Here is a 12,687-nt window from a genome sequence, read left to right on the forward strand (position 1 = left end):
CGTCCAGGATACCACGATGACTATGCCCATTTGGGCAAATCAATTTGAGATAGTGACAGCGGGGGTCATATCACCACAACGTTCACATGAAGCACCCCTGCTGCGGTTCTATTACCCTTCCCTGTCCCTTCACAGGCCTGTCACAGACTCCAAGAACGCCTGAGTCAATTGGCTGGACTGCTGGACTGGGTCTGGGATTGCACCTAACGCACCTTGTTCGATGGAGTGGTAGCTCTCAATTGATGGTACCCTACCGAAGCAGGTGCGTGCGGGTAGGCATCTGCTAGGGAGATGAAATGCAAGGCCCAACACGTCCCGTCCTTGCGCTATGTACATCAATGTAAGTAATCACCTCGAAGCTTGCAGATAAGTGGGAAAGGCGTGGAGGCCGCAAGTCGATTCAACTCAGGTCTGCAATCTGGTTGATCCCGATTGAGATGTTGCAACACACACATACCTACACACGCACACGTACAAGCACACACGTTGTGCCATTGATGTATACAGATTCATTTTTAGACTACATGCTACTGTACACCAATGCCTTACAGTAGCGCCTTCGATGCACCTGTCTTTGCTGCGTTGCTGCAATTGCCGTTGTCCCGTGTCTTCAAGCACTGTTCACCACCTGTCACCCGAGCAGCAGGGGCGTTTCGTAGAGCGCCTCTGTAGGTGGCACGGCCGGATGTAATTGGGTGCCCTCTTATCCCTGACGGTCTTCACTTGGAAAGTGCGGCATAATAATAAAAGGCCTGCTGCTGAACCACGTTGTCATGCCGCTCCTCTACTACTACATATGTACGACCGTCGGGTGTTGTGTTTTGATTGATCTTGGGTACCATTGCACCTATCTTCGTGTTGCAGCTTTCTGCAAAGACCACGAGTCGCAGCAGCAGCAGCAGCAACAGCCTCAGTCATTCTAGTACATGTATCCATCGATGATGGACGGATGATGTTGACTCTTGCTTCCTCAGTACATCAGTACATACACCCCAGAAGGCCCATATGTCAGGGGCCATATTTTCTACATTACTCCGTACATCCGTATCGTATGGATTGATGAACAATGATGTGTGTGCCGTTTTTTCAGGACCCCTTCCACCACTTCCTTTAGGTTAGCCCCCTTCCATGGTATCCTCCTCATCCGCTGCGCTTGTGACACTGCCAGAATCACCGTTGATTGGGCGAGCTTCGCCGGTGTATATCTCCGAGAGGCCGAGGTTAGAACGGCCAGCTGGTTCAAAGTCTGGATCACTCGCAACATGCACCCAGAAGAAAACAACAACTAAAGACTTGTCGTTTCTGATTAGTATGCACAATTCAGTAGTCTTGCTCGATCGTGAGATATTGTGACGCAGATCTCTGCTGGCCCCATCGCCTCTCCTCTTGTCGTGGGCGCACGTTATTATGGCACTTGGAAAGTGTAATTTCCGCATCACAGACCATTCCTGTCCCCATTGGGATGACTCGTCGTGCATAAGTGGCCTAGCCTGCCAGCACTATAGCCGATAGAGTATGGTTTGTATAGAGCTCTTTCCCCAATCCCGACCGTTCCTGGACTATCCTCAACCCCGACATCTACCAACCTTCAGGGCAGGACCCCCAAAACTGTAAAGGGGGTGGTGGTCCGAGCTAAGCCAAGCCAGCGGCAGCAAACACTGCCTATCTACGCCAAAGTGAGTGTATGCAACATAAAGGTCTGGAGGCGCAAAAGCAACCAAAAGGTGCCTGTACGAAAAGAGAGACCGAGAGAGAGAAAGTGCAGGCGTCACGACGCCCCGCCGCCTCGCTCGCCCTCAAAGGTGTTCCCTTGTTTGCTGGCGTTGGTCGAACAACCGGCAGCATCTTGCTCCGTGCGTGCATGTGCTTTGGCTACGCTACTCCAGCGCCGCTCCGAGTGATACGTCTGTTGTGGGTGCATGTCTATCATCGGAGCATATCTCTACCAGAACCAAGATCCAACTTGCCATAGGTGACTGTGATGTGCATGTATTGGTATGGTCCATGCAAGCCCTACGGCCATGGCGCGCACATGAAGAGAGCCCGCGATGCAGCGATTCCGCGACGGTTCGGCCGTGCAGCAGTATGCAGTAATATGCACTATCGGTATTCGACCTTGACTCTGACACGGAACGAACCTCCCCATACAATGCCAAGAGGAGCTGGCAACCTCACTAGCAGTTGACGAAACGCTGCGATAAACAACTCTAACAGATACGGCCAATACCGTCCTTGGCTACGACTATAGCGGTATATCGAGTCGGAACATGGGCAAACCATGCGGGCAACCTGCGAACGTCCCTTTCCCTCATGTTTTGTATCGCATTTCATATCGGTTTCCAGGCCATTCGCGCAGCAGCTACGCCTGAACAGGGACCGACGATCCAGAGTAGTGCATACTTTGTTTGATACACAACGGTTTTCTTTTTTCACCTTCCCCTCTTGGTCAATGCCAGATACTTAACGACAGCGGGATGAGGTACGGCTCCGATGAACTACACACGTGGTCTATCTTCATCAACTAACTATCTAGGTATAGGCATCGCTACATGAGGTGTCTACATGGGTGTGTATGTGAGAATAGGAATTATAAATCACGTAAATATAATGTATTATCGATATTACTATCCATGCTATACCGTAGTGAAGGATAGGCTTAAAATACTTCCGAGATGATTCTTTACATTTACTTAACGACAGTAATTAATGAGAGCATATCGTATCTATGTAGAGGAGCTCAAGATAAATATGATATTCGCTGTTAATAATTTCTCCGTACTATAGGCTGCATCAGCCAACAGGAAGTCCGTTTCTCTTTACCCCCTAGTTTGACAGCATCATGCCTTGTCCAGTCGGAATACCACCGACCAACCCCGGGCAACAGGGTTGGAATTGTTGCATTTCACCGCGTCCGTTCCCCGTTCCTGAAATGTTCCATAACGACGATCCTCGAGCAGGGAAACCGACCGAGTCCCAGTTACCGAAATTTTTCCTTGTGCGATTTGCACAGCTGTGCAACGTGCGTGCCTGGGGTCTCGACCAATATAACGGGATACGGCATTGATGGCCCTCGCTTTAAGTGGGCATTGCTGCGGGATACCGATCACCGATCAATGCTCCAAGAGCTTGAGCTCAGCTGCCGCCGTCCGCTGTCAAACACGGATGTGTTTGTGCAATCGTCTATCACTTCCGAGTCGAATCGCTGTCTCAAGTCATCCTGTGTATAACTAAGGCCGTTCCACCTCTACATCATCACAAGGCGCGTATTCCGCGACCAACGCTCCTTGTTTCAAAAACTTCGACAAGCCCAGAGCCAACCGCTTCTTGGAGTACCCAGTCAAACGACAGCCCGTAGAACTGTTTCCACTTCCTTGTCTGGCCAGGCAAAATGCCTGCGAACTCTCCGCGCGAACGCCTCGCCGCCTGGCGCACCTCGTCCCTGTCAATCGCCCCGTCCCAGCGGTCCCTGAGTAGTCCCTCCGGCGCCTCACGGTACCGCGATTTGCTGAGCAGTGTAACAAGACGCCCCAAAGCCGACGACACTAGTTTTAGGAAGGCACCGTTCCCTGGGATTGCCAGGCGTAGTTCGGTTACGCTGGCGGGTAGGGATGAACCGGGTCCGTGTCCTCCCCCGCTGCCTCCCGCCGCGTAAACGGCGCCGGCACCGCCCACTGTTCCTAGTGAGCCTGTGGGCTGCCGCGATACTGTCTCCAGTGAGACGAGTGATGTTCGGTCCTCGGGGCGTGAGAATGTGTTCACGGTATCTGAGAGGGAGGAGTGCGTCACGAAGCCGGCATGATGTGCCGTTAGGAACCCTTCTCGGAACAGCGTATCCACATCGTGTTCAGACAGTGCCGACCTGTGTACGCATTGTGTATTAGGGGTACGTTGGAGGTAAGCCTTGAAGTTTTCCCTTGTTGTTCCTGGTAAGTTCGATGTGTTGTCAATCAGTGTGTCAAGGTCCGAAGACAGTATTAGTGTCTCGCCGATCTCGCCGCGCCTTGCGACGACAATCTTGCGGATGAAGCCAGACTGCGCCAGCTCGGCGGCCTCACGCGCGACGGCGCTCGGGGAAGACAACAGGGTCTGTACATGGGACATGGTCACTATTGGTGGTAGATTCTTGCGGTAGTTGAGCACCTCGGTAATCCTGGTCGAATTCATGCCACCGGCCTGCTGCGGCATGGGCGTGAACATGTGCGACCGGATGTACTGAATAGCCTGCGCTGTGTCGCGGAGATTCATATCCGTCGCGAGGGCCTTGACTAGCCCGTAGTCATCGAGTTTGTCATCAAAAAGGTCATCTTCGTCATCCTGCTCATTGCTCGCAGGCTTGGTCGCAGCTGGTCTTCTCTTACTGGGAGAAGCTCGCTTTGCGCCTGGGCTTTTAGGGGGTGCCTTTTTAACCCGGCTGGAACGCCCCAATATCGATCGCAAACTCATCGTCTCTCCGAAACATGGAGGTGGCGTTGGGTAAGATAGACGCTGCGGTAGACTTGGGCGGACGGGGTAAGAGTATGATGGAGAAGAGCAAGAGAGAGCGAGAGAGAGAGGAACAAACTATTAATCTGTAAGCTACCTAGAGGTCGCATGCGCCTAGAGACAGCTTCCCGTAATCGACGGTCGGTCCTGCAGGTGGCGGAGATCGGAAGTCGGTGCTTCATCAGTTCAATGGTCCCGCACAGCCTAACCTGCCCGACCCAATCCTGGCGTTGATCAACTCAAAGAAAACGTTAGGCGCGCTAAGCCCGATGCGCACAGCCTTGAAAGCAGTGGTTTTTTAACTCATCGCATGTCGACTTTCTCAGGGCTGCTGCGAGGTCGGTAGGTCAAGAGACTGCCAACAATATCCATGCTGAAGAGTTCTCATGTCCATAGTACCTGGCGTGTTAGATAAGTTACGTCAATATCTGCTAGTTCCAGAATACATCGTGAGCCCGAACAGTCACGATTCGCCTCTGGGTCTTTTCGACTCATCCAATACTCCAAGATTAATTACTAGATTGATTGTGGAACGATTTCGAGAAATAAAAACATCAATTCTCTCTACAACTCCCTCCCAAGACTTTATTCACCCCCGATTGAAATACACAGATTTGGACATGGCGCCTCACGTTATACTGATCCGCCACGGAGAGGCAACGCATAGTGAGTTCTCCAATCGGACGAGAAATAGAAGCCGCCCGTTCAGAAATGTTGACATTACGCAGATGTTGGCAATAAGTCACCCCCTCGTGAAACCCCTTGCGTTGACCGCCATTGGCTGACTCGCACACACATGACTGGTCCATACCTGACCCCGAGTTGACTGAGAAAGGGGTCCTTCAATGCGAATATCTCGAGAAGGACCTGAGGAGCCGTTATGACTTTAAAAAGGACAGCACCCTCATCATTGTGAGCCCGGCTAAGCGCACGCTGCAGACATATCATCACGGTCTGAAGTGGCTGAGCGATGAAGGCGTGCCTGTGCTGCTTCGCGCCGAGTGGCAGGTACGTGCGCTGTCCCCCTCAGTTTCGCGAGTGGTTCATGCTGACAGAGAAGCAGGAAACCACGGGCAACCCGTGCGATATTTGCACCGAGGTAGCCGTGATAGAGAAGGAATGGCCGTCCCTGGATTTCTCCCAGCTCGATCCTGTGTATCCGGCCAAGACCGGGCTTTATTTCCCGTCTGAGGACGCGCTGCAGAAGAGAGCACGCTTTGCGCGCGAATGGCTGTTTCACCGCCCCGAGAAGCACATCGTAATAGTGACGCACTCAGGCTTCTTGCAAAGGGTCGCAAAGGGGCAGAAATACAGGAACGTCGAGTATAAGATGTACGAGTTTGTCGATGAGGCCTCGAGTCAGGATTTCAAACTCAAGGAGATCGACCACGGCCAGGCAGAAACTCTCGACTAACTCGAAACACGGATTCTAGCCGCAGGCAGAACGCCTCGACGGGCGGGGAGAAGTAAACCAGCTTGGGGGATCTTCATGTCTCGTTTCCCTCTGTATACGAGGAGTTGGTCTACACACATCATATACGTAGTCGAGGTCTTTCCACGCGTCTTCTTCCTATGGAATATAACGCACCAGGCCACCTTGAATATCACGAGCGAGCGATGCCTAGAAACCTCGAATACGAAGATGTCTACTATTACGGTTGTTTCTCGGTGGTGTAAGAACCACGATCAAGAACATCGGTCAACGTTTGTCGTTTGCATGTAGCCACGAAAAACCATGGGAAGCCGATACGGTGAATGTAATCGAATTCCCTCAAACGAGCGGCTTTGAAGATGATCTAGCACATTGATTGAGCCATGCGACACTGAGCCAAAAAGTTTTGGCATGTCTGCAAAGCTAAGTCGAAACCGACAGTGCGTTTGAATGTGAAGAAAGGAAAAGGAAGAAAATCTCCAGCCAGTGGACGCGGTTTTATTCTTGCAGCAATTTTCCGCTCTCAAAAATTTGAGTGGTCAGAGCGTCCCGAGTCTGGCGGCAGGGCGGCCCTCCTACTACCTCCTTTGAAGGCCCCACTCAGATCGAATCCTTTCTTGTAAGTTACAAAGACCGACCAGTCAAAAGTCCAGATCATCCAACCACGCCTCATGACCCTTGACTTACATCGTCCCCTGGAGTATTGCCCTGGAGAGGCCATCTCGCAGAATAAATTCGGCATTCATCTAAATACATCAGTAATGTTGGATGTGTCTCACTAGGCAATCTGACGGACAAGTTTGGCAGAATCCGAGTTGAGAACATCCTTTGGGATGACGTCACTGAAGTTGCAAGACAAGGTCGACCGCGGATTCGAATAAATACTTCCGATACTACTGTTATTAGCGGTGCTGCTTGCCTGGTATCGAATTTCGAAGGGCTAAAGTAAACTGCCGCGACAAGCAGTCCACACTGGGGTATCGTCGGACACTTTTGTCTTGCTTCCACATATGGACTTTCTCCACTCAGTAGGTATGTTGCAGTGCAAAGCACATGTATGCGAGTGGAACACTTGGATGTTGAACGCCATTCTGCCGTCGTTGGGCCAAGCAGGCAACATGCGCTTCCGTGCCCATCTCATAGTATAGAGAGGCTGGATCGCTTGATGCGCAGGCAACCCAAGGTCAGATAGTGCATGGCGTGACGAGCCAAGCTAGGCTCATCAAGCTTGACGGCTTTAGTGCTGCGTGTATACCATCGTCTTGGGCGCTCAACCGGCAAGGAGCTCCAGCCGCAGAAGTTAGACAGTTGGTGTACAGTTCTGGCTATGAGCTGGTGGGATTGCTGACATGGTCGCGTGAGACATTTGCGAGCATAAGCATCGAGAGAGGGGTGCGTTGATCTGGTCAAATGGTGCCAGCCTGTGGTGATGCGGTGCCTACACGTGTGACTATACTAAATCCTCATTCGCTGCGGCTGGGCTTTCAACCTCCCCAGGCCTCGGGACTGGCTTTGGGGCTCCTGTAGGGTTTGTCTTGAGTATGCCAGTATAAGAAGACTGGCCAGCAATGCCTCGTTGTGCTTCAGACAAAGAAGGATAATGGTTGCCCATTCACATTGACCAATTTTTGGAACTCGATCAGTTTCCTCGGACCACTCACCCACCACCACCCAGCAGGCAGCAGGCTCTACCAACCATCCTGGGTTAGGCCTGGTTACGCAAATCAGATCTTGCAGCAGCAGCAGAAGCAGCAAAACGCGAGCCGACACGGCCGAAGGACCCTACGTGCACCACCCACCCAGTGCAGCGCCCGGCCAGTTCTGGCTTCGTCACTGGTTCCCAGTCTGTCGTCACAGCTCAGCTCGCGCCAAGACGCCCCCCTCAGCTGGCATTTTATTGGGCTGGCATTCTTGCAGGCTTGCCTACCTACCGTCCCATCAGCCAAAGCTAAAATAAAGCCGTATAGTACCAAACAGGCAGAGCAGGAAAAAAAAGTTTGAATAGATCGATCTCCTGCAGGGACCTGAGTCTCGCATACTATTCTCTACGATAACGACACCTAATGCTCAATATCTCGGTTTGAACTTGGCCTCCGCTACGCGACTCACACATATATTGGCACCTGTTCTTGTTCTTTGCTTGAGAGGTTGTCCTCAAATGCCCCAATGCAACCCACCCACTTCTCCTGCAAGTTCGTGAGAAGCAAGCAAATTTCGACGAGCAGCCTTTCGCCATGTTCCAGACGGCGTCTCGAAAGCTGGTGCTCTTGCTGCTGGTCGCAATAGAGCTTTCGCCAGCGGCGCTTGTCGACGCAGCCCCAACTGAGCAGCAGGCTGTTCTAAAGTTCGACGCCGCCGAAAGCCAACCACAAAACAAACCGTCGCAGCAGAGAAAACTCCATGGCAGGTTCCTGCATATTACAGGTGCGACCGACAACCCCCACCACCCACGCTGCGCTTTGCCTCACTTGGCTTTCCCAGTGTCTCTGACCCCAACCTTTTGCAGCACATGGTGACTGACATGAACCTGTGGCCTGAGCAGACTTCCACCCGGATCTTTACTACCGGCCACACACGTCGACCGAAGAAAACGACGCCTGCCACAAAGGCAAGGGCCCAGCTGGTGTCTACGGCGCGGAAACATCAGATTGCGACTCGCCTTTCGCTCTGGTCAATGCGACCTTTGATTGGCTTGCCAAAAACGTACAGGACGAGGTCGACTTCGTGATTTGGACCGGCGACTCCGCTAGGCACGACAGCGACGAGTCCATCGAGCGAACCGAGAAAGAGGTCATAAAAACCAATCGCATGATCGCGGATGGTCTCGCCGGCGCTTTCTCCGACTCTCAGGGCCTCACGGTTCCCATCATACCCACATTTGGCAACAACGACATCCTGCCTCACAATGTCATGACTGCTGGCCCCAACAGGTGGCTGCGAAAGTATCTCGATGTCTGGCGTTCATTCATCCCCGAGGCGCAACGTCATGCATTCGAATATGGCGGATGGTTCTACACAGAGGTCGTCCCGGATCAACTGGCGGTCTTCAGCCTCAACACGTTGTATTTCTTCGACCGTAATGCTGGCATTGATGATTGCGTCTCGCCATCGCAACCTGGATATAAGCAGTTTGCGTGGCTCGACGCCCAATTCGGTTACCTTCGCAGTCGCGGGATGAAAGCTATCCTCATGGGTCACGTTCCGCCCGCTCGCACTGGCGACAAGCAACTCTGGGAGGAGACATGCTGGCAAAAGTACACTTTATGGCTCCAGCAGTACCGCGATGTCATTGTGGGCGCCACCTACGGCCATATGAACATTGACCACTTCTTGATTCAAGATACCCATGAACTCGACCTCGACCTGCTGGGCAATAACGGCGATAATTCCAAAAAGTCCAAGAAGGGCAAGAATGGAAATAAGCGAAAGGGGCACAAAGGCGCCAATTTACTTTCTGACGACGACAACGGATTAGTCTCGATACAGAGTGGAAAAGATTATCTTGTGGAACTGCGGGAAGCATGGTCAAAGCTGCCCAAGGCCGCCGTGCGACAAACTGACGAGGCAGAGGCGGCCAAGAAAAAGAAGGGCAAGAAAAACAGCGACATTGGGGGTCCGTGGGCAGAACGGTTTCAGCTTTCGCTCATCTCGCCCAGTGTGGTTCCGAACTATTACCCAACTTACCGCATATACGAGTACAATATCACCGGCCTCGAAGATGCTCCTACCTGGGTCGATGTCAGACGAGGCTCATCTTCGGACGAAGAACATGGGTCCGTGACAGGGTTCAGAGCCGCGAACCAACATCCCTTGGCACAGGACGGCGGAATCGACTCGACAGCAAGCAAGAAAAAGAAGGGGGGAAAGAGTGAGAGCAGCGCAACCCTGGTCATTCCTGAAGGGCCGTCCAAAACAGCGACGCCGGGCCCTGCATATTCGCCCCAGACTCTTAGTTTCACCGGTTTTACCCAGTACTTTGCGAACCTGACCCATATCAACAATGACATGACGTCCCAAGACGTCGATGAGGCCGAGGTATCCCCCCGTGGCTGGAACGAAGGCAAGCACAAGGGCAAAAAGCCCTCGCATAAGCCCAAGCCCCGAAATTTCACCTATGAAGTTGAATATTCGACATTTCATGACGACCTTTACAAGCTTGCCGACTTGACAGTTCGCAGCTTCGTGGAGCTGGCATACCGTATTGGTCAGGCTCCCGCCGGTTCTACGGCCACTCGGGAGTTGCAGCCAGCTGACCGCACTGGCACGGGAACAGAAAAAGATGGCGATGACAGCGACGCCGATAATGATGATGACGATGACGATGACGAAGGAAACGAAGAAGGCGACGAGGTTGATGCAGAGAAGAAGAAGAATAAGAAGAAACATAAAAAGAAGAAGAAGAAGAAGAAGAAGTTGACCGAGTTGTGGCTTCACTTCCTCGAGCACGCCTTCGTCAAGACTAGGACTCGAGAGGAACTCAAGGAGGACCTCTGAACAGAGTCGTGGTCAGGGCCCAGCATTTTTGACATTTTTAGCATGGAGTTAGGTTGTCATTTCGAATAGCGTGTCAGGCGTTACGGAATGTTCAGGATATCAAAGACGGCCATGTCGTGGGATATGTATGGCTCGGTTTGGAACTTATGCAATTGCATAGCGTAGCATCTGCATTGGCGACTGGAATCACTCACTTAGAATAGCAAGACCTCTTTGTTCTAGACAACGTTAGGTATACCATTATTTGTTGTATCGCAATAAAGGAATTATCAAATTTCAGAATCAAAGTCTCCCGCAAGCCGTTTCACTGTAAGATGGCCTTTTCTATAGCCGCAATAATGCCTTTGACTTCTTCCACTACAGGACACATTGCAGTTTAGCATGACTTTATGTTTTCCAGGTCTTTTCAGGGAGTAGCGAGTATGGAAGGACACGATGGTTGGGCGGGCGGGCTTACCTGTGTTGTAGTGCACCATGCTGATCCGAACCACGCCATCGGGCTCCAAGCCCAGCAGGTCGTACGCCAGCCGGTTCGAGTAGAAGGCGCCCCACCGGAACCCGAAGGCGGTGGCCTTCTCGACCGTCTCGACCAGCGCCTGGGCGTTCCAGCCCTTGACGAGGAACGAGACGGTCGGGACGCGAGCGGCGGGGTCCGCAGTCGTCTCGCCGATGACGGTGAAGACGTCGGGCTTGGAGGCGAGGTAGTCGAGCAGCGTCTTCTGCAGCGCGTGCTCGTGGGCCACGAGGGCGGGCCAACCGCCCGCGGTACCGCCCAGGTACTCGACGGCGTGAGGCACGGCCTGGAGCAGCTCATAGCTGGCGCCTGCGAGCCCGAGCTTCTCGTCGAGCGTGGCGCCGCCCTTGAAGAAGTGGCCGAGGCTGCGCATGTTGTGCGGCTGCTGGGCCGTGGCCTGCCGCGCGTACATCATGGAGATGTGCGGGCCGTAGACCTTGTACCACGAGAAGCAGTAGACGTCGACGCCGAGGTCGGCCAGGTCGAGGGGCCGGTGCGGCGCGTAGGCGACCCCGTCGACGCAGACGAGGGCGCCCGGGACCGCGGCGTGCACGGTGGCGGCGACGGCCTTGACGTCGGTGATGGTGCCCAGGATGTTGCTGGCGTGCGTGCAGGTCACGAGGCGCGTCTTGGGCGTCAGGAGGCCCTCGAGGTCCGACGGGAGCAGCTTGGGGTTCGTCGATTTGGCCGGTGTCCACCACTTGAGCGTCAGCTTGTTCCGGGCGGCGAGGTCCACCCACGGCGCGATGTTGGCCTCGTGGTCGATGCTCGAAATGACGATCTCGTCGCCTTCCTGAAACTCCAGAGCGTAGGAGAGGTTCCGGTACAGCTGGGTCGTCGAGGAACCAAAGGCTAAGTATGGAAACAGCCTCGATCAGTGCTGCCAACGGAGAGTACAGAAAAGGGGCAACGTACCGATTTCATCCTCCTGGGCGTTCACGTACTTGGCTGCCGAGGCAAACCCGTCGTTATACCGGGCCGTTGCGAGCTTACCGACGCGGTATGTGGCGCCCAGCTGAACGTTGTTGTTGGTCAGGTATTGGCATATCGAGTCAACGACCGTCCCCAGCGTCTGGCTGCCGCCGGCATTATCAAAGTAGACCTGATCCTGGTTGAGAGCCGGGAATTTCGAACGCGCCGCGGTGACATCGAATTGTGCCATGGTCATGGTGCTTACCCAAGCTTCAAACAGCCTTTGACCGTCTCGGTCTTCTGTATGGTATATGGGGATATATACGGCGAGAGGAAAGGAAAGAGAGTGTGTATATTTGCATGCATGTATGTGAGAGCGAAAGCCAGCCACAAGGGAGTCGAGTCTATATGGGATTGACTAGTACTGGAGATTTAATACTGGCGCAGAGCTCCAAGTGTGTGAGCCATTTCAAGTGGTCGACATCGAGTGGCTTTCCTGATTGGGAAGTTGGTAGTCGGTAGCTCCATCGAGTATGCTGTCTTCCCCGCCTAGCTACCGAACCTTAGGGGCGGGGCTGTCTCTTGATATCATCATCGCATAGTGGACCGATTCAGCATGCGCATTGCCGCCTGCTATATTCATTTCCCATATCAGCAGGCGTTGAGATGCATAATGCATGAAGCCCGCCCATGACACGGCAGGCGCCCATATGCAGCATTGTCACCCGGGGACACAATGGCTGCTGAGTGATTCCAATATCCGATTCGAAAAGGCTAAGCGCTTCGGGGACCTCGCCATCGATACATCAACTCCATAAATCAATCAAAATGGTTGCTTCATCATGCAATACTA

General features: G+C 53.2%; 4 protein-coding genes across 4 annotated transcripts; 2 read left to right on the forward strand and 2 right to left on the reverse strand.

Annotated features, from left to right (window-relative positions):
• Positions 1-3,252: 3,252 nt before the first annotated feature.
• On the reverse strand, positions 3,253-4,443 carry PG985_015183 (uncharacterized protein; the record flags this gene model as incomplete). The annotated part of the gene is made up of 1 exon (XM_066834949.1): positions 3,253-4,443. One exon carries the CDS (start codon positions 4,441-4,443, stop codon positions 3,253-3,255), a length of 1,191 nt encoding a protein of 396 aa, XP_066676152.1.
• A 659-nt stretch (positions 4,444-5,102) lies between these two features.
• On the forward strand, positions 5,103-5,896 carry PG985_015184 (phosphoglycerate mutase protein; the record flags this gene model as incomplete). Its single annotated transcript, XM_066834950.1, has 3 exons — positions 5,103-5,148; positions 5,318-5,490; positions 5,513-5,896. The coding sequence occupies 3 exons, from the start codon at positions 5,103-5,105 to the stop codon at positions 5,894-5,896; spliced, it is 603 nt and encodes a 200-aa protein (XP_066676153.1).
• A 2,252-nt stretch (positions 5,897-8,148) lies between these two features.
• Positions 8,149-10,408, forward strand: PG985_015185 (uncharacterized protein; the record flags this gene model as incomplete). Its single annotated transcript, XM_066834951.1, has 2 exons — positions 8,149-8,338; positions 8,457-10,408. The coding sequence occupies 2 exons, from the start codon at positions 8,149-8,151 to the stop codon at positions 10,406-10,408; spliced, it is 2,142 nt and encodes a 713-aa protein (XP_066676154.1).
• A 304-nt stretch (positions 10,409-10,712) lies between these two features.
• Positions 10,713-12,090, reverse strand: PG985_015186 (cysteine desulfurase protein; the record flags this gene model as incomplete). Its single annotated transcript, XM_066834952.1, has 3 exons — positions 10,713-10,765; positions 10,866-11,774; positions 11,838-12,090. The coding sequence occupies 3 exons, from the start codon at positions 12,088-12,090 to the stop codon at positions 10,713-10,715; spliced, it is 1,215 nt and encodes a 404-aa protein (XP_066676155.1).
• Between the last annotated feature and the right edge of the window lie 597 nt (positions 12,091-12,687).

This window comes from Apiospora marii (assembly GCF_038362585.1).
Source record: "Apiospora marii strain CBS 49790 chromosome Unknown utg000013l_segment0_segment0, whole genome shotgun sequence".
Lineage (NCBI taxonomy): Eukaryota > Fungi > Ascomycota > Sordariomycetes > Amphisphaeriales > Apiosporaceae > Apiospora > Apiospora marii.